This window comes from Phaethon aethereus (genome assembly GCF_964289735.1).
Source record: "Phaethon aethereus genome assembly, chromosome: 23".
Lineage (NCBI taxonomy): Eukaryota > Metazoa > Chordata > Aves > Phaethontiformes > Phaethontidae > Phaethon > Phaethon aethereus.
Genome location: NC_138599.1, coordinates 133367 through 151464, shown reverse-complemented (window position 1 = coordinate 151464; position 18098 = coordinate 133367). Strand labels below are relative to the sequence as shown.

General features: G+C 45.0%; 1 protein-coding gene across 1 annotated transcript in view; it reads left to right on the top strand.

Annotated features, from left to right (window-relative positions):
• KMT2A (lysine methyltransferase 2A) overlaps window positions 1-18098 on the top strand; it is a gene marked incomplete at its 3' end in the record, with an annotated part of 45002 nt that overhangs the window by 13242 nt on the left and 13662 nt on the right. Inside the window, exons 4-22 of the mRNA XM_082009925.1 lie at window positions 8-2398; window positions 3746-3923; window positions 4305-4539; window positions 5863-5927; window positions 6747-7118; window positions 7741-7814; window positions 8468-8596; window positions 9458-9571; window positions 10758-10904; window positions 11182-11277; window positions 12088-12208; window positions 13012-13125; window positions 13478-13662; window positions 14254-14427; window positions 15237-15347; window positions 15597-15670; window positions 16201-16394; window positions 16793-16899; window positions 17043-17180. Coding sequence (XP_081866051.1) covers window positions 8-2398; window positions 3746-3923; window positions 4305-4539; window positions 5863-5927; window positions 6747-7118; window positions 7741-7814; window positions 8468-8596; window positions 9458-9571; window positions 10758-10904; window positions 11182-11277; window positions 12088-12208; window positions 13012-13125; window positions 13478-13662; window positions 14254-14427; window positions 15237-15347; window positions 15597-15670; window positions 16201-16394; window positions 16793-16899; window positions 17043-17180 — 5019 coding nt within the window. The remainder of the gene's footprint in view (window positions 1-7; window positions 2399-3745; window positions 3924-4304; window positions 4540-5862; window positions 5928-6746; window positions 7119-7740; window positions 7815-8467; window positions 8597-9457; window positions 9572-10757; window positions 10905-11181; window positions 11278-12087; window positions 12209-13011; window positions 13126-13477; window positions 13663-14253; window positions 14428-15236; window positions 15348-15596; window positions 15671-16200; window positions 16395-16792; window positions 16900-17042; window positions 17181-18098) is intronic.

Genomic DNA, 18098 nt, shown 5'->3' with positions numbered 1-18098 from the left:
AATCAAAAGGTCACCATCCACTACATTTCAGCAAGCAACTAAAATCAAGAAGTTAAGAACTAGTAAGCTCTCCCCACTGAAATCTAAATTTAAGCCTGGGGCGAAACTTCAGATCGGGAGGAAGAGCGTTCAGATCGTGCGCAGGAGAGGTAGGCCGCCATCCTCTGAACGTTTGAAGACTTCCTCGGCCTTAGTCGTAAACTCGCAGCTGGAGAAACCCCAAAGGATTCGCAAAGAGAAGGACGGCACGCCACCTCTTACGAAGGAAGAGAAGACTGCTGTCAGACAGAGTCCGCGCAGGATTAAGCCCGTAAGGATTATACCTTCCACCAAAAGGACGGATGCCGCAATTGCTAAGCAACTCTTACAGAGGGCTAAAAAGGGGGCACAAAAAAAGATTGAGAAAGAAGCAGCCAAACTGCAGGGCAGGAAGGGGAGAACCCAGCTCAAAAATATCCGACAGTTCATCATGCCGGTTGTGAGTGCTATCTCTTCACGGATAATTAAAACACCCAAACGGTTCATTGAGGATGAAGACTACGATCCTCCGATTAAAATATCCAGGCTAGAATCCACACCAAATAGCAGGTTCAGCGCTACATCTTGTGGCTCCAGTGAGAAGTCCAGCGCTGCTTCTCAGCATTCGTCTCAGATGTCTTCAGACTCCTCGCGGTCCAGTAGCCCCAGCGTGGACACGTCTACGGACTCCCAGGCTTCCGAGGAGATGCAGACGCTTTCTGAAGAGCGAAGCAATACTCCAGAAGTTCACGCGCCACTGCCCGTTTCTCAGTCCCCTGAAAACGATAATGGCGACAGGAGAAGCAGAAGATTTTCGATAACAGAAAGAAGTTTTGGCCAAAGGACTGCTAAAAAGCTGTCAGCCTTACCGAGCGTGCCGCAGCAGCAGTCCTCCTCCTCTCCTCCTCCCCCTTTGCTCACTCCCCCGCCACCGCTGCAGCCTGCTTCCAGCATCTCGGACCATACCCCTTGGCTTATGCCTCCTACCATACCGTTAGCCTCACCCTTTCTACCCGCTTCTGCCGCGCCGATGCAAGAGAAACGGAAGTCGATTCTGCGAGAGCCAACGTTTAGGTGGACCTCCCTGAAGCATTCCAGGTCAGAACCACAGTACTTCTCATCAGCAAAATACGCCAAAGAGGGTCTTATTCGCAAACCGATATTCGATAACTTCAGACCCCCACCGCTGACGCCCGAGGACGTCGGCTTTGCGTCCGGCTTCTCAACGCCAGGTGCTACAGCTCCAGCACGTCTGTTTTCTCTTCACTCTGGAACGAGGTTTGATATGCACAAGAGAAGTCCGCTGCTGAGAGCGCCCAGATTCACGCCGAGCGAGGCCCACTCCCGGATCTTTGAATCTGTAACGCTGCCCTCGTCGGTGGGTCGAACCACTACAGGGACCTCTGCAACGGGTGTCTCTTCTCGGAAGCGGAAGAGGAGAGTGTTTAGCCCCATCCGATCGGAACCCAGATCTCCTTCGCACTCCATGAGGACGAGAAGCGGGAGACTTAGCACCTCTGACCTGACAACTCTCACCCCACAGTCTTCTGTCTCTTCCTCATTAACTAGCATTTCTGTTAGTTCTCTTGCCACTAGTGCCTTAAATTCAACTTTTACTTTTCCTTCCCATTCCCTATCGCAGTCTGGAGAATCGGCAGAAAGAAGCCAGAGACCAAGGAAGCAGACTAGCACTCCGGCAGAGCCTTTCTCATCTAGTAGCCCTACTCCTCTCTTCCCCTGGTTCACGTCGAGTCCCCAGACAGAGAGAGGCAGAAACAAGGACAGGGCAGCAGAGGAACTCTCCAAAGATAAAGACGCTGACAAAAGCCTGGAGAAGGACAAGAGCAGAGAGAAAGACAGAGAGCGAGAAAAGGAGAACAAACGGGAGTCGAGGAAAGAGAAAAGGAGAAAAGGGTCAGAAATTCAGAGTAGCTCTGCTTTGTTTCCTGTAGGTAAAATGCCCAAAGAAAAAGTTGTCAGTGAAGACGTTGCAGCATCATCGTCTGCCAAAAAAACCGCCGGGCGGAAGAAGTCTACAGCAGTAGATCCTGCGGCAGACGTTTCCACTGCTGCTCTGGTAGATACGGCTGCCCTCAAAACCAAAACGTCCAAGAAAGGTAGAGGGGGGTTAGACAAATCGGATCTGGACCTCAGCCCCGCTGTGCCATCTTTGGAGAAGGAAAAAGCTCTGCGTCTTTCTGCTCCTTCGTCAAGCACTGTTAAACATTCCGCTTCCTCCATCAGCTCTATGTTGGCTCAAGCAGACAAACTGCCAATGACTGACAAGAGGGTGGCCAGTCTTCTGAAAAAGGCAAAAGCCCAGCTGTACAAGATTGAGAAGAGCAAGTCCCTCAAACAAGCAGATCAGCCAAAAGCACAGGTATTCCTTTCTCCAAGTTTGTTTTTGTTTTTTGCTAGCGTGCGTCTTTCTTTGAACTTGCACTGAAAGTCACAAGTAGCTTTTGTATCCTAAGTGTGAAGAATTAACGTGCCGAGCTAAGCAGCTGTTGGTGCAGCAGATGGCAAACGATCTGAAAATGAGAAGCCCTGGGCAGAAGCTGAGGGGGAGAGGGAGCTGCTGTGTAGTAAGCTCAGGGGGGAGCCGCGTGCGTTTTTAGAGATCGGTACGATGTAGCTGCTTATTAGGTCTCTCTGAATAAATCTAAGCAAAGTGGTCGTCTAGAGTAGTAGTACTCGCTCTTAAAAGCACGGTTCCAGCAAACTGCAGCAGACTTTATTGGCCTCGATGTTTCTTGTAGGTCCCTCTTGAGCATAAAGCTGGTTTCTGAAGACAAAGTTGGTCTTGGTCTCTCTCTCTCAGTTTGGTTTTTTTGCTTGTTCGTTGTTTTTTAACTTTACAGGTGATGATCTGTCACTTATGGGCGGGAGTAAAATCCCTTGGGATTTTGCATCTGATTGGGGAGACTGCCTCCTGCCGCTTTTCTCTCTTCCCTCTCCCTGTTCCCCCACCCCAAACCTACCCTTTTCTGCAGTCCTATTCAGCTGCCGGAGAGGTAGACGAAATACGCTCTCAGAGAATACTTCCTTTTTATTATTTCAACTTTTACTTTCCTTAATGGCATTGAAAATTGCTAGTGCATATTTTAAATAGAAAGCCCTCAAGCTTTTGTCTCTGAAATGAAGAAGTACATGCTTCTGTATGTCTGGCCTGGTATGGAAGCCCGGACCCTCTCAATTACCTGTTTGTGGGAGCCCTTTTAATAGGATACACTTCAGAATGCTACGATGAAAACAGGGAGAATTGCACTAGAATGCCGCATTTCTTTTAGCACCTCAGTAAACACAAGCCCCTCATCTTAAAGGCCAGCAGCTACAAAGCTGTCAAAGAGCTTGATTTATTTCCGGCTTCTGCTGGATCAGTTAGCACCCAATGTTACTCTAATTCCAGTCGATTCCGATTTTTATGATATCGGTGCCTTGATAAGATGGCTTCATGAGCGAGTTTGCTACCCAGCAGTGGGTACCAACTTACCTTGTAATTCCAAATGAGTATAACCTCTTGTTCTTTTGAGTTTATCCTCTCTTGGATAACCGAGGCTTAGAAGGCTGAGAGTCTTTATTTTTATCCCGATTCTTACAAAGTGCAAGCTAAGATATATTTTAACTCTTTTTTTAGGTTGTTCAGAAGTTTCCGTTACATGTTTCCTAGCTTCCATTTTGACGTCTTTCTTAGGAACACTGTCTGTTCTCATGTTCTGAAATCTAGGGACAAGAAAGCGATTCGTCAGAAACGTCAGTCCGAGGACCACGAATAAAACACGTTTGCAGGAGAGCAGCTGTTGCGCTGGGCCGCAAGCGAGCAGTGTTTCCTGATGACATGCCCACTCTGAGTGCCTTACCGTGGGAAGAACGGGAGAAGATACTGTCTTCCATGGGGAATGATGGTGAGTTAAGATTTTTAGTTTTCACCTGTGGATTCATACAAAGTCAGCTTTCGTCGATTGCTTAAAATGAGGACTTCAAGCGACTAACAAGGGGAAGTACATTAAACAGCCCCGGGCTCTCCGTAACCCTGTTTGAGTGGTGGTGTTAATCCCTTTAAACATTGGTAATTGTTATAAACATGTGTTCTGCGATAAACTTTTGGTCTGCTGAGGGGTGTGCGTACATACATGTACGTACATATACAGACGCGCACACACGCACCTCTTGTGTGGCTCTGCAGATGAACTTATGCTTAATGGAATAAATTCCATAAGCAAATTAGATGCCCCTGAAACATTCTTTGACATCAGTGAATTCACGTGAGAAATTTTTTTTGGTAGACAAGTCATCAATAGCTGGCTCAGAAGAGGCTGAACCTCTTGCTCCACCTATCAAGCCAATTAAGCCCGTTACCAGAAACAAGGCACAGCAAGAACCTCCAGTGAAGAAGGGCCGACGCTCAAGGCGCTGTGGGCAGTGTTCGGGCTGTCAGGTTCCAGAGGACTGTGGCGTCTGTACTAACTGTCTAGACAAACCCAAGTTTGGTGGGCGCAATATAAAGAAGCAGTGCTGCAAGTAAGTGTGCGTCTGAGAAATTGTCTAGTCCCTACACTGAGTGGGACAAGCGCACCCACACTCCGGGACAGGGAGTGGCAGATTTACCCTGTTGCACAGGCTTTGAGTGAATTTGGCCTGGGCTGTGGCTGGGTCACGGCGAGGGGGTTGTAAACAGTTTAATTTAAGAGTCAAGATCCTGATTCAAGGTGTGCTTGTCAGGAACAATTTTTCCGAAGTTCACTTCTGGTTTATTCTCCCCAGTTTGATGAAACTGGCATAGCATTGCAGAGCGTTTGGTATGAGACCAGTGGCTTCCATTAGGCAAGTACGGGTTTTTGCAAGGAAGGCAATGTCAACATAAATATTTATCTCTTATTCTCCCAAACTGCATTTAGGAAGAGCTTGTGTTTTCAAGCTGATGTTTATCTGGCATATATACACCTCAAATGACAGAGATGTCTCTGGATGTCATTAAGAAATACCACTCTTCCTTGATTTTTTTTCTGGCATTTTTCATACATATCACTTAGGCTGAACTCTTTGCTTTTTTTAAATTACTGCATTAACTTGATTTTACCAGACTAGATAATCTGTCTGAAAAGGCAGCAACTGAAGTGGCACCAGTAAAGATTGTTGTGGTATGAAAGCTATTTATAAAGCATAGCTGTGAGAATCGCTGTGTAGCGCTCATCTGTGTGAAAACACTCTGCAGACTACAGTCTGTAAGTAGTCTCACTCTTAGCAGCTTTGCCGAGGCCTCAGGCTAGCTTTCAAAACCACCACGGGCCCTGCTACAAGAATGAAGGCAGAAACAAAGCCCAGCCCAACTTGTAGAAGACATCATGTACTAAGCGTAAGAAAAATAGGAAATAAAGTTTACAAAAAGGTTTGGTCACCTTGTCCGATTCCACTCCAAGAGTAACTATTTTTGCCTGGAATGGCCTCGGTTTGGATTACGCAAAACGCACAGTCGTGAGAGGGATTGGTGTGGCTTCTTGGAGCTCTTGGAAGTATTCTGATACTTCTCGAATCTAAGAAATGGAACTGGTGGGAGATTTATCGGTGAGGCGGTGGTGTTACGTAAGCAGTTCTATTAACCTCAAAACTGTGTTGAGACTGTGGAAAACCAAGAGGAAAATACAGAGGAAAAGAAGTTGTTTGTTTTATCTGCCTCTGAGAAGAGGGAGACGGGGATGGGGGGGAAGGTATCTTGGAAAAAGGTAGTGAGTGTATTGATAACGGGTGGTGGTTTTTTCCAGTTTTTCATGTTGAGTATTTACAAACTGCCCTTTTAATCTCTGCGTTTTTCTTCTGATTTCACGAGATGCTCTTTCTTTGTAGAATGAGGAAATGTCAGAATCTACAGTGGATGCCTTCAAAAGCCTACCTTCAGAAGCAAGCTAAAGGTAGGCGAAAACACTTGGCTCAAGCGTAACACAAGAGAGAAATCTTCATCTCTTAAATTTTGCTCTTTGTGCTGTCATTGTGGCTACACTGAGCTTATAAAAGGTTAGTCTGCAACCGAATGTTAACAGGGAGTCTGCCTGTTCTGCTGATGTCAGGTAGAAGTTGCAGGAGAGATGCGCGCACAGGCAGCATCTGTGCTCCGTAACAGCGGCCGTCTCTTTCAGCACCGGACTTGCAGTTTTTCCTTCCTTTTGTAGGGAGCTGCTGCTGATGGCTGGTCAGTCTCCCCTCTGCCCTTCAGGTGAAGCGTTTCTCGGAGGTTTGCCTGCTCCTGAGTGACACGGGGACCGATTAGTCTCGGAGCCTCCTTGTCTCTGACACATAAGGCTTAAGTGAGCCGGCATATGCGTTCTGTTAAATGCCCACATTCTTGGTACCGGACCTCTGGAGGTCTGCCTGTTAGTGTGACAGCGGTCAGGCGGCTGCCTTGAACTCCCTGAACTTCGTCATACAAAGTCTGCTTTCTCTTTTGCGCGGTTAAGCTCTGAATCTGCTTTACTACACAAGGATTTTGCTTACTGCCTTTTCAGAATAGAGGCCTGAGGTATTAGAACGCAGATTGCAACGTAAGCCAAGCGCATTAATTTTACCAGCAAAATGCTTCAGGTTTTTGAGTACCTTTTTTTTCCTTTTGTATGACAGAATGACAAAATTCTGACATCAAGTGTCCTTTTAAAATTCCTTATTTTAAAAAAGCGGCAAATCATTTGAAGTCGCACCATTTTATGTGTTGCTTTATTGATGCTTCTTCTTCCCAGCTGCAAAAAAGAAAGAGAAGAAATCGAAGACAAACGAAAAGAAAGAAAGTCATTCTGGAAAGAACCAGTTGGACTCTGGACAGAAACAAACTCCTCAGACTATCGTATCGAGAGAAGACAACGCCATCAAGAAGAGCAGTGAACCTGCCCGTAAACCCGTTGAGGAGAAGCATGAGGATGGGAATTCCTCCGTTCCAGTGTCGGAGCCCAAACAGGTCCCTGCATCTGGTACCAGAAAGGCTGGCAAGCAGGCGTCCCAGCCAGTACAGCTCCCTCCTTCTCAGCCGCTGAGTTCAGGACCTTTGAAAAAAGAAGCACCTAAACTTACCACTTCTGAGCCTAAGAAAAAGCAGACTCCCCAGCCAGAAATAGGTAAATGGGACTGTTTATCCTCAATCTGTTTGAGTCACGTTAAGTAACAAAATATCGCTAAAAGCTGTTGGATTTTAAAACTGATAAGTGCTTTATGATCTGGTGAAATGGCAGCAGATTATTTTGGAATTCCTTCTTAGAAGTGGCTTCCTTTTTATTGAACTACAGTGTATGTTGGGGCGGGAAGAAAGATGGCCATCCTTATTGCGATTTTTAGTCACGTAGTCTTGGCAGTCTTGAAGTATATTTCCAATACTGTTAAGTCTCTTGACTGTTCACAGTCTGAACATGAAACAAGAAGAATGTAATCTTTTTACTGCAAAAAAAGTAGTCCGCTGTTGCACGTAGCACAGAACAGCACGAACAGTGACCAACGAGGCAGCTCCGGGACTTCTGAGGCTTTGCACCCAGAACGCTTCAGGTTTTTAGCAGAGCAAACTCTCCTGGTTGTGACTCGAGGAGACTGCTCAAGTCGTAGTTGGTGAGGTGCAGTCACAGAAGAGGGTGGAAAAATTCTAGTCTAAAATTCATCGCACGTTACCCGGCTGATTTTTTTCCCTTTTCTTCTCTACAGGTGGCTGTTAGTTACTTGAAATACTCATAATTTTTCCCCCATTCCTAGGCACAGAACAAAGCAAACAGAAAAAAATTGCTCCCCGTCCAACTTTCCCTGTGAAACAGAAACCAAAAGAAAAGGTGAATACTGTTTTTTGTACACAGTCAGTAAATTTCAAGAAACTGGAACTTCTGTCTGTCTAGAAAGTAGAACTGTATTACTTAACCCTTTTGCAGATTTTTTTTTTTTTTCTTTTTGTGCTTTTCCTTGTGGCAGTATGTGGATACCAAAGTACCTGGCGTATGCCTAAAGATTCGGTTTAGACGTTATCTTGTTCTCTAAGACTTGTACGTTGTGGGGTGGAGGTTAGCTTTTCCTTAAAAAAAATGCAACTACTTTTGTCTCGGAAGCAACTCCATTATGAAAAAAACCCCAAGCCAAAAAACAAACCAAAAAAGAACTGTCATATTTAAACCCGAGGGAGAAGTGCATAGGGGCTGATTACACCCAGAGTTGCCCCACTGCAGCAAATCCAAACCAGCGCTCTGATGAGAGAGAACAAGATGACGTTAGAGGAAAATGCAGCAAATTGAATTAGAAATGAAATTGCGTTGTGGAATGCTCCTAAGAAACGGTTTGCAGAATAGTTACTTTCTTGCAACTTTTACGCACCCATTAATTCTGTGATGGTTTGGGAGTTTTGTCTGTGAGTTATCTACGGCGTTTAATATAACTGCTGGTTAAGTTTTAACGTTCGGGGTTGGGATTAACGCAGGCTCCTTTACTTGACTAGGAAAAGCCCCCTCCTATAAGCAAGCCAGAAAGCAGCACGCTGAATTTGCTCAGCACTCTGACTAACGGAAGCAGTTCCAAGCAAAAGCCACCTACAGATGGAGTCCACAGAATCCGAGTGGATTTCAAGGTAGAGGACAAAATGTTTTAAGTATTTGAATGTTACCTGGCTCTAAACACTGGAACTAGAGTCCCTCAAGAGTGCTGGCAGTGACTTCTAAGTTTGTGTGTTCTGGTACCGTTCAGAGAAATCTGCGAGTAGGAGCCTTCTTGACAAGTCACTCGGTTGATTTTTAGAAGTCTGTTATGCCTTTTTTGTCTTATAATTAGAGTACTGGATGAAGAGACACTTAAAGCTTTAAAACCTTAACTGTCAATGTGTGAGGATGAGCAAGAATTTGAGGTTTATGAAGAATTATTCCATTAAGATGGAACTATAAAACCTTACCACAACTTGAGCCAACAAGATTTGGGGAAAATGTTAGTAACATGTAATTCGCAGCATTTTGGGTATATCTGGGGTTTTAAACTGATAAATCATGTACTTTTTTGAACAACAGTGTTGAAATAATAAAAATTAATATTTTCCTAATAATTTTTCAGTCCATCTATAAGTGTTGATACTGGAGATTATAGCGAGATCTCAAAAGTGTTTTATACAAATATGGAGTTTTAATAAAGTATAATTCTTCTGAAATGTCACTTTTAGTAATAATTGTGCAATCGTGATAAACTTTGTCTTGTTCTCTAGGCTTGCTTTCCTTAGAAGGAAGGCTAGGGTATTATTGAGCTCTCTTGGCAAGAACAGCGCTGAGATGTGGCTATTGGAGTATACGCTATAAAGTAGGCCAAGGCAGAAGTTGAAATGATTTCAGTCTGAGAACGCTTAGTCGCAGGCGCAGAACATATAAAGCAGCAATCAATATGAGCGCTTTGTACTGATGTTGTATTGCCTTATTCTGCATGGTGACGTATCCTTTTGTACTTTCAGGAGGACTGTGAAGTGGAGAATGTTTGGGAGATGGGTGGGTTAGGCATCGTCACCTCGGTACCTATTACTCCCAGGGTGGTCTGTTTTCTCTGTGCCAGCAGTGGACATGTGGAGGTAAAGCATTGTGTTCTGCTGTTGATGACTTAGTTACAGCACCGTGTTGTTACAAAAATAAAGAAAGAAAAAATATCATTACGTTAATCCAGAAGAAATTAAAATAACACCTGTAAATCTGTCCTTGCTAAAATTTGTCCCAAGGCACTGAAACGCAAGGTCATTAAAATCAGTTTGGAAGCTTCTGCGGTGCTTACTTTGGAGCTGAACTGAATTAGACATAAAGAATAGCGTATCCGAGAGCACCTGCGTCTCCTCTTAATTCGGAATCCCGTGCCTGATGTAAAGCAGGGCCTTTGCTTTCTTTTAGTTTGAAGTAGGAAAGGATGCCCAATAATGTTAAAGGGCTTTAGGCAGCGTTGACTTTCCAAGGTATGCCCGTACCTGCAGAGAGCTGCAAACCGTTACCAAAACGTGACCGGAAAGATTCTGGTGCTGCATAAAGAGCTGGATTTGGGCTTAAGATGTGTTAAGTGTGTTTCCAGGCATAGACAGGTGCCTTCTCAACATCTTCAGGCGAGCTCTCCTGGGCAGGTGATGCTAGCCCTCTAGGAAAGGCTTGGTTATGATGAGCGAACAATACTTGGGGAAAAGGGCGTTAAGTTCTGTCTGGGGACGTCAGTGCGCTTGAGGAACCGTGAAGGTCCGGCCAGTGGGGCACGGAGCCATCCCTTTCTCAGTCAGCTTGCTCAAGGGGACAAACAATTCTAATGTCCCCTGTGAGCCTGAGGTGCTCGTGCCCTGAGGGTGATGCTTTTTCTAACACAACCAGCCTTGTAGGGGACACGTAGAAATTAGAAGAGCTTTCTAAAGGGCCGCCTAAGCCGAATGGAGGGAGCTCTGCGTGTCCCTTCCTTCTGCACTAAGTGTTTCTTCTGGTGCGGTTGGCTTGCGTTACAGCGAGGGAGGGAGATCCCGAAGAGCCCAATAGGCCTTTGCCAATACTCGGAACACTTAGATAACAGGCACCAGACTCCCGTTTCCTGCTAGATGCCTAGTCTGGGTAGACGAGCGTGTATTGGGGTCGTCTGAAGTATGCGCAGATTCCCTCCTAAAATACACCAGTAGATATCCTTGTTCGGTCAGTTGTAAAGCGGAATTCCAAGTAGCTCAGAGCGCGAGGGGGCTTGTTTGGGAATTCAGAGCAGCTTCTGACTTGCTAAAACCTCCCTCTCCCCCCTTGCAGTTTGTGTATTGTCAGGTCTGTTGTGAGCCTTTCCACAAGTTCTGCTTAGAGGAGAGCGAGCGGCCCCTGGAGGACCAGCTGGAAAACTGGTGCTGCCGTCGCTGCAAGTTCTGCCACGTGTGTGGGAGACAGCACCAGGCCACCAAGGTACCCCCAAACTGCCGGGAGACCCGGCGGGCACCCCCCCGCGCTGCTCCCAGGGCTCCTCTCCCTTCGGAGCTCAGCTAGCAAGCGTGCACCGGGGAGCAGGGAAGCGCGGGGTCTCTGCGCCGCTGTGCGCCGGGGAGAATGCCTCTCGAGTCGCTTCATTGCAACTTCTTCCTCTTGCCCCGAATGGGGGATCCAACATAGAGCGAAAATGTCCAGGATTTTGCATCTCGTCGAAGGGTCTCTGTTCCAATGCTTTCTCCCCTTATTCTTGTAGCAGTTGCTGGAGTGTAACAAGTGCCGAAACAGCTATCACCCTGAGTGCCTGGGCCCAAACTACCCAACAAAACCCACCAAGAAAAAGAAAGTTTGGGTGAGGGCTTTTCATTTCTTTTTTTTGGGTAATTCACTTGTTGACTGATAGTAACGCCACGGGCCAGAGCTCTGCAGGTTACTTGCTCTGACGCAATCGCTTAGCTTTTTGAGGCAGGATGCCTGTTGCATTGGAAGGTACATTTGGAAATGGATAACGAGGTGGGTTGTTGATAAGGTTCCTGAACAGGCAGGATTTTTAAAGAGATTGCCCCTTTTTAAGCTGTAGTAGTTCTTCTGATCATAGTCCCAGAACGTGGAAGAAGCTCTTTGGAATGGAAGCATTTACCTTCTTAAGCAACTTACCCGTTGATGTTGGTATTGAGAGACAATTTGGATTAATGCACCGTTTTGTGTCTTTAGGGTTTTTGTTGGAAAGAAGTGCGAAAGCTCTGCCTATAGCGTATTTGGTGCTAAGAGTTTTTAGGTGTTTTCTACTACAGTATCCCCAGAGTTGGAAAACTGTTAAAATAAGACTTCGTATTTTAGGTCAGAAGAAATACCACAGCTACGTATGCTGTTTTATGCGAAGGGAAAGGGGATGTTTTCTTCAGCGCAAATATGAAGGACAGAAAAACTCTGCTGTGATTTATTTTCATTTTTTTCTCGTTGCCTTAGCAGCATCTTACCATAAAGGGAGGGAGCTCTTTTCTTTTTAGTGGAAGTTTTGCTATTTGAAACTCCTTGTTCTGTTGTATAAGCCCTCTGCGCTCATTAAAGAATAAAAACTGTGAAATGTGTCGTTAGGACTAAAGAACAGAAAGCACTGGATAAAAGCAAATAACTCTTGCCAAACACATTCCTTTTCCAGATATGTACCAAATGTGTTCGCTGCAAGAGCTGTGGATCAACAACACCAGGCAAAGGGTGGGATGCGCAGTGGTCTCATGACTTCTCGCTGTGTCATGATTGTGCCAAACTCTTTGCTAAAGGTACATAAAGTTGTGATTCTTTACAGCAGGAGCCTCTTCAGATGCTCGGTTTTGAATTAGACAGCGTCAGTGTAGAGTGAACAGAGGGCCTGCAGGGCAGGTGAGCTTGTCACGGTAGAAACAGGAGTGAAAGCTGGTGTTGGGGCCGAGCATGGGAGCGCGTGTAACAGTTTCTGTGGGAAAGCCAGGTTCTTAGATTTTTACAGCGGCGAACAAAAGTCACCGCTGTTTTACTGTCAGAGTTTGGGGCTTCCCGAATTTAAACGCTCTGCCATCTGAAGTAATTATTACACACCTGTTGGCCCAGGGTTTCAAGTAGCAGTTGAGGAAAAAAGGCGTTCGAAAGGACTCCTGACTTAAAAGCAACAAAATTCCTATCGTAATGTGCTTGTTCCTCCTTTTGTCGGTTACTGTATGTGAGGCCTTTGAACCTAAGAGGGGCACTCCGGGGAAAAATCTCAGGGTAGAAAATCTTGAATATTCCACCTAATTTCTTGCCTGTGTGTCGTCTTTGTCCTCTCATCTTACTCTGTAAAGCTAATCGCATATAATATTTTGTTAGTCTCCCCAACCCTGAGAATGGGTACCCAGTAATGGAATTCTGGAGTAGTCGGTGGTCTTCCAGGCTGGTTGTTTTTGTGGCCATTGTTTGCAGTGTTGTAAAAGTAGATGTAACTGTGTTGGCAGCTTACTGGTGGGGCTTTTCAGAGGGCTGCTTTCTTAGCACACTAGTAAGTAACCACCTAGCCTTTAAGGTGTGCGTGGCAGCTGAACTTCTGATAAAAATCACGTCTTGTTTGCAGGAAATTTTTGTCCTCTCTGTGACAAATGCTATGATGATGACGACTATGAGAGTAAGATGATGCAGTGCGGGAAATGTGACCGCTGGGTCCACTCCAAATGTGAAAACCTTTCTGGTAAGGCAAACCCTTATCTCCTCGGTACTTAAGAATGCGAGGCAGCGAGTAGACCAAAGCAATCCAGTTTTGGACCTTTGTACATGGGTGTTACATTAACACCCTCACCTCTTGTGACCTACCTGAAAAATACCTGTAGAATGCCTACAGGTAATCCAGGACTAATGTCAATGACATCCTGAAAGCTTAGGGCTTGCCTCAAATGCAGTGTCGCTCAGTTAGTGGCACAAGATGCTTTTGTTACGTGAAAAGGGTTTCGGTTAGACGGCAAGCGCAGAGTAGGGGGATTTCCCCTATATCCGTCCCTCAGTAAAGTAGTTTGGATTGTTACTTTAATTTTTTTTGTCTCTAGATGAAATGTATGAGATACTCTCTAACTTGCCTGAGAGTGTAGCATACACCTGCATTAACTGTACGGAGCAGCATCCTGCAGAGTGGCGTCTGGCACTGGAAAAGGAGCTGCAGGTTTCCTTAAAGCAGGTTTTAACAGCCCTGTTGAATTCTAGAACTACTAGCCACTTGCTGCGGTATAGACAGGTAAGCTGGAGCCTCACATCCCCTTAATATATTCTGCCTTGAAGTGTTGCCTGGCATTCAGTGGAATCCTGGTATTGCCGTGCATCGTACTGCAAAAGCGTCTTTATTGTGCTTGGAACAACATATACTGTGATTTTTGTTTTCCTTCTTTTGTTCATTCCTATGGAAACAAAGAATTGAGTATCTGTGATATCACTTGTGAAGCTGAAAGAAAAAATAGGGTAAAGTTCTTCAAGGAATGGGAGAATTTAGCTCTGTGATGGCAAAGGTGCCCTTTTTACAGAAGAACAGGACCTTAGTCTTGAAATAGGTGTTCAGAATACATTCAGAAATACGACTTCTGAAAATGAGCTTGATCCTTATGGCTGTTCACTCTGCTCTGCTGTGTGCCTTCCAGGTAAAGCAGCAGAGTGCTGGTTAAGGTCTTCTTATTTTTGTCCCTACGTTTTGGACAGGAATTCAGAACTTTAGTCTCCTTTCTTTCACGTTAGTGAGAATCTCTGTGCCGATAAATGTGCACGGGAGTATGTCACGAGCAGCAGCCGCACTTCAGTAGCCAATGTCCCTCTGTCTGGTTGCTGATGTTAACAGGCAGCAAAACCGCCTGATTTAAATCCCGAGACGGAAGAGAGCATCCCATCCAGAAGCTCTCCTGAAGGTCCCGATCCGCCTGTCCTAACAGAAGTCAGTAAACAGGAGGAGCAGCAACCTCTGGATCTGGAAGGAGTGAAAAGAAAAATGGATCAAGGAGGTTACACTTCTGTGGTACGTTAAAGTTTTTTAGTGTTCCACCCTAATAGTGGATCCTATGAATTGCTTTATGACCCGTGGTATTTATAACTGAGCATGCTTAAGCCTTTCCTTTATGAACAAGGAAATGGGTTACCGTGCTGCTAAAAATAATTCTGGCTGGCACTCGTGTTCATGTCGGCCAAAAGGCATGTAATTTACACTGTTTTATGCCTCTCTTTAACCAGCAGCAATACTTGGTTAAAACCCTTTTGCTCTTAAACGTTTACGTCAGTGGAAACAGGATAGGTCATCCTTCATGTGCAAATTCTAACTGAAAGCCTCAGCAGATAACACTGCTGGTAGTCAGTTATCTGGAAACTAATAATTCAGGTGTGGAGGGAGGATCTCCTTAGGGGTCACTTATACAAAATGGTAACGTTGACCAAATCAGTTTTCTTTGTAGGGAGCTGCCTTTTCCTCTTTTTTCCCCACCCTCTGCAGAGCCTGTGATCTTGAGGAAGACTGTACGTTGCAAAGTGCTAGGCAAACGTGCGGTTGCCAGATTTTGGTAGCTAGCTTGGACAACTTAAAATTGGTCAGCAGTCAGCTGCCGGTAGAAGGAAGAAGTGAGCGGTTATGGGCGCAGCAGTTCTGCCAGCCAGTTTGCAAATGCACAGGGCTGCTTGTTTCATCACAGCCGAATTCTTTTTCTGCTTTTATGTCGATGTTCTGGTTCGGTCCTCTAGTCACCTGGATGCTCAGTTGATGCCCTAAAAAATTAGTGGATGGTGTAGCTGTACAAGAGACAAGCCTGTTAATGTGAAGTTTTTGGCTTTTTATAGTTGGATTTTAGTGATGATATCGTGAAGATAATTCAAGCAGCCATTAATTCTGATGGAGGGCAGCCGGAAGTTAAGAAAGCCAATAGCATGGTCAAGTCCTTCTTTATTCGGGTGAGCTGGACTACAGTTATTTTGAAATCTGCTTGGTGTCATACCACTGCTTGTTGCCGTTGGAGTCTAAAGGGTCTGTCACATTTACCATTGCTTGGGTATTTCCAGCAATAAAATAATAGTTTGTCAGAATTGTTGACATTAATTGAAATCTTCCTAGTTGTGCATTTACAGTAGACCATGGCTGAATGTCTTTGAATTTTTGGGTATGTTGTATAACATTTCTAATGGAGTGTTGTTTTCCTTCAGCAAATGGAGCGTGTTTTTCCATGGTTCAGTGTAAAAAAGTCCAGATTTTGGGAGCCAAATAAAGTAACAAGCAAGTAAGTAATTGTTCTGTGTCCGACTGCGACACCCTGCGGTTTGCCAGCTGTCTAAGCAAAAAGTATCAAGAGAGCTTATTTATGGCGTTGGGTTTTTCTTTTCTATTCCCTTTTCTTTTTCCTTTTTTTTTTTTTTTTTTTTTTTTTTTTTTAAAGAGCTTAAACAATAATCCTGTTCCCAGGTTTTGTATACACATCCTTGTTTTAAAGCAGGGAAACCAACAACATTATTTAGAACCAGGTATATTGTGTGTTGGCTTGTCACCCCTGTCCTTACTTCCCCCTCCTCCTCCTCACCCCCATTTGGTGTGGCCCTCCTTCTGCATCCGTTAACCTCAACAGAAACAGACAGCCGCATCACAAACCTTGCAATGTAAGTGACCGGTCGTAGCCTTTGTTGAGAGTGCCTGTGGACTGTAATTAATTAAATGAGTTGTTACTGTATATTGAATGTCAGTAGTGCTGGTAGACAGGGCACAAGGTCCTGGGGTGTAGTCGGGTCTGACAGCTGACTCCTTGTTGCATTTCAGCAGTGGTATGTTGCCGAACGCAGTGCTGCCCCCTTCGCTTGACCATAATTATGCTCAGTGGCAGGAGCGTGAAGAGAACAACCGCACGGAACAACCTCCTCTGATGAAGAAAATCATTCCAGCTCCGAAACCCAAAGCGCCTGGAGAGCCAGATTCACCAACTCCTCTACATCCTCCTACACCACCTATCTCTAGTAAGAAAAGAGATTGCAGCAGTGTTAGTCTCAAACCCAGAGTGAGTCACCCTAAACCTTCTGGGAGTAAAGAGAGCCCAATATTAGTTCTGTATGTGACTGAAGAACTTTGGAGACCTCTGTGACCTGAAGTCAGTCAGAGGCTGTTACATATGCGATGCTGCCGAGCTGAGCTCGGGCCCAGAAATACACACCTCTTTTTTTTTTTTTTCCCCTAGAGCAAGAGCTGTGTAGAGGCTGATGTGTGGGTTTTTTTCCTTGCTTTACAAGCTGTCTATTGAAAACTCTAGGCTGCCGTTCACCTCTTCTGCCCTGTTCACTTACTGACAATCTTTCCAGATGAATTTTTGCCTCCCTGACTTCCAGGAATAAACAGTGTTCTCTCCTTTAACTCTAAGGCTCTGACAGAAGCAGAGAGGATAGTCCTGAACTTAACCCACCTCCGGATGTGGAAGACAACAGGCAGTGTGCGTTGTGCCTGAAATACGGCGATGACAGTGCTAATGTGAGTATCTGGCACTTGCCCATTTTGATAGGAGCTGATTTAAGCAGTGCTATCGATTTGGTACTGTGGATAGGCCGGATGCTTTTTGTGCGTCGTTGTGTCTCGGGGAACATTTGAAACGAACGTTTCCTTCCGTTCTTTAGGATGCTGGGCGTCTTCTCTATATTGGCCAAAATGAATGGACGCATGTGAACTGTGCTTTGTGGTCAGCAGAAGTATTTGAAGATGATGATGGTTCTCTGAAAAATGTGCACATGGCTGTTATCAGGGGAAAGCAGCTGGTGGGTATAAGTGAAGAATACTTCACACAGATTTACACAGAACCAAGACAGGAACCCGACTAAAAGATTCCTTGTGTGTGTTTTTTTTTCCTGCTCTGTCGCCTCCTTGCATTTATTTTTTGTTTTAACACTATGTATAATAGAACTGACTGAAGATATTTGGAAGTTTATTTTATCCTTGCTTGGTTTAGAAATGCTGTGGAAACCAGAAGGAACTTGTAACGGGGAGAGTTGGAGGCTAATCCTTAATAGAGTCGTGTTTTTCTCAGAAGACTTCAATTGCTAGCGCTGTACCTTAAGCGGCTGCTGCCGTATCTGTATCGCAACCTGTTTTTAAAAATAACATGGAATATCTAAAGCATGGCCAAATGCTGTGTTAAAGCCCAACACCTATTTCTGTAATACAAGGACTTACCAGATCTTCTGTTGCAGTCTGAACTGATGACAGCAGAGGAGCTCAAAGGAGAGAGAGCAAGCCTGTACCTGGTGTTTTGACCTAGGTTAAATTTCATGTGTAAAGTATAAAAGAAATAAAAATGGGAAGCAAATATTGTCCAATTCAAGGTGTCGATCAAGGAGCATGTTCATGTTTGAGTATACAGGAAGGATGTTTACATCTAGCTTGTACGTAGCTATTCTGTTAAATACCACAAAAAGGATGACGGTGGTGTCTTTTTTTCCGAACTCGCAAGCAGTCTTGGAAAATGAAATAACCTTCCTGTTGTGAATTGGTTGTTGCTCGCTTTCCAAGAAGAATGAAATGAGGCTGGACGCGTGACTCGAAAGTAGTTTGTCCACACTGCTTTTAGTATTGCATCATCTGGTCCTAAATACTTACTAAAACAGCAGAAGCAGTGGGGTAGGATTGCTCTTAACCAGTAGTAAGCTGCCCACATGGGGAATACCCTAGGTGGGAGA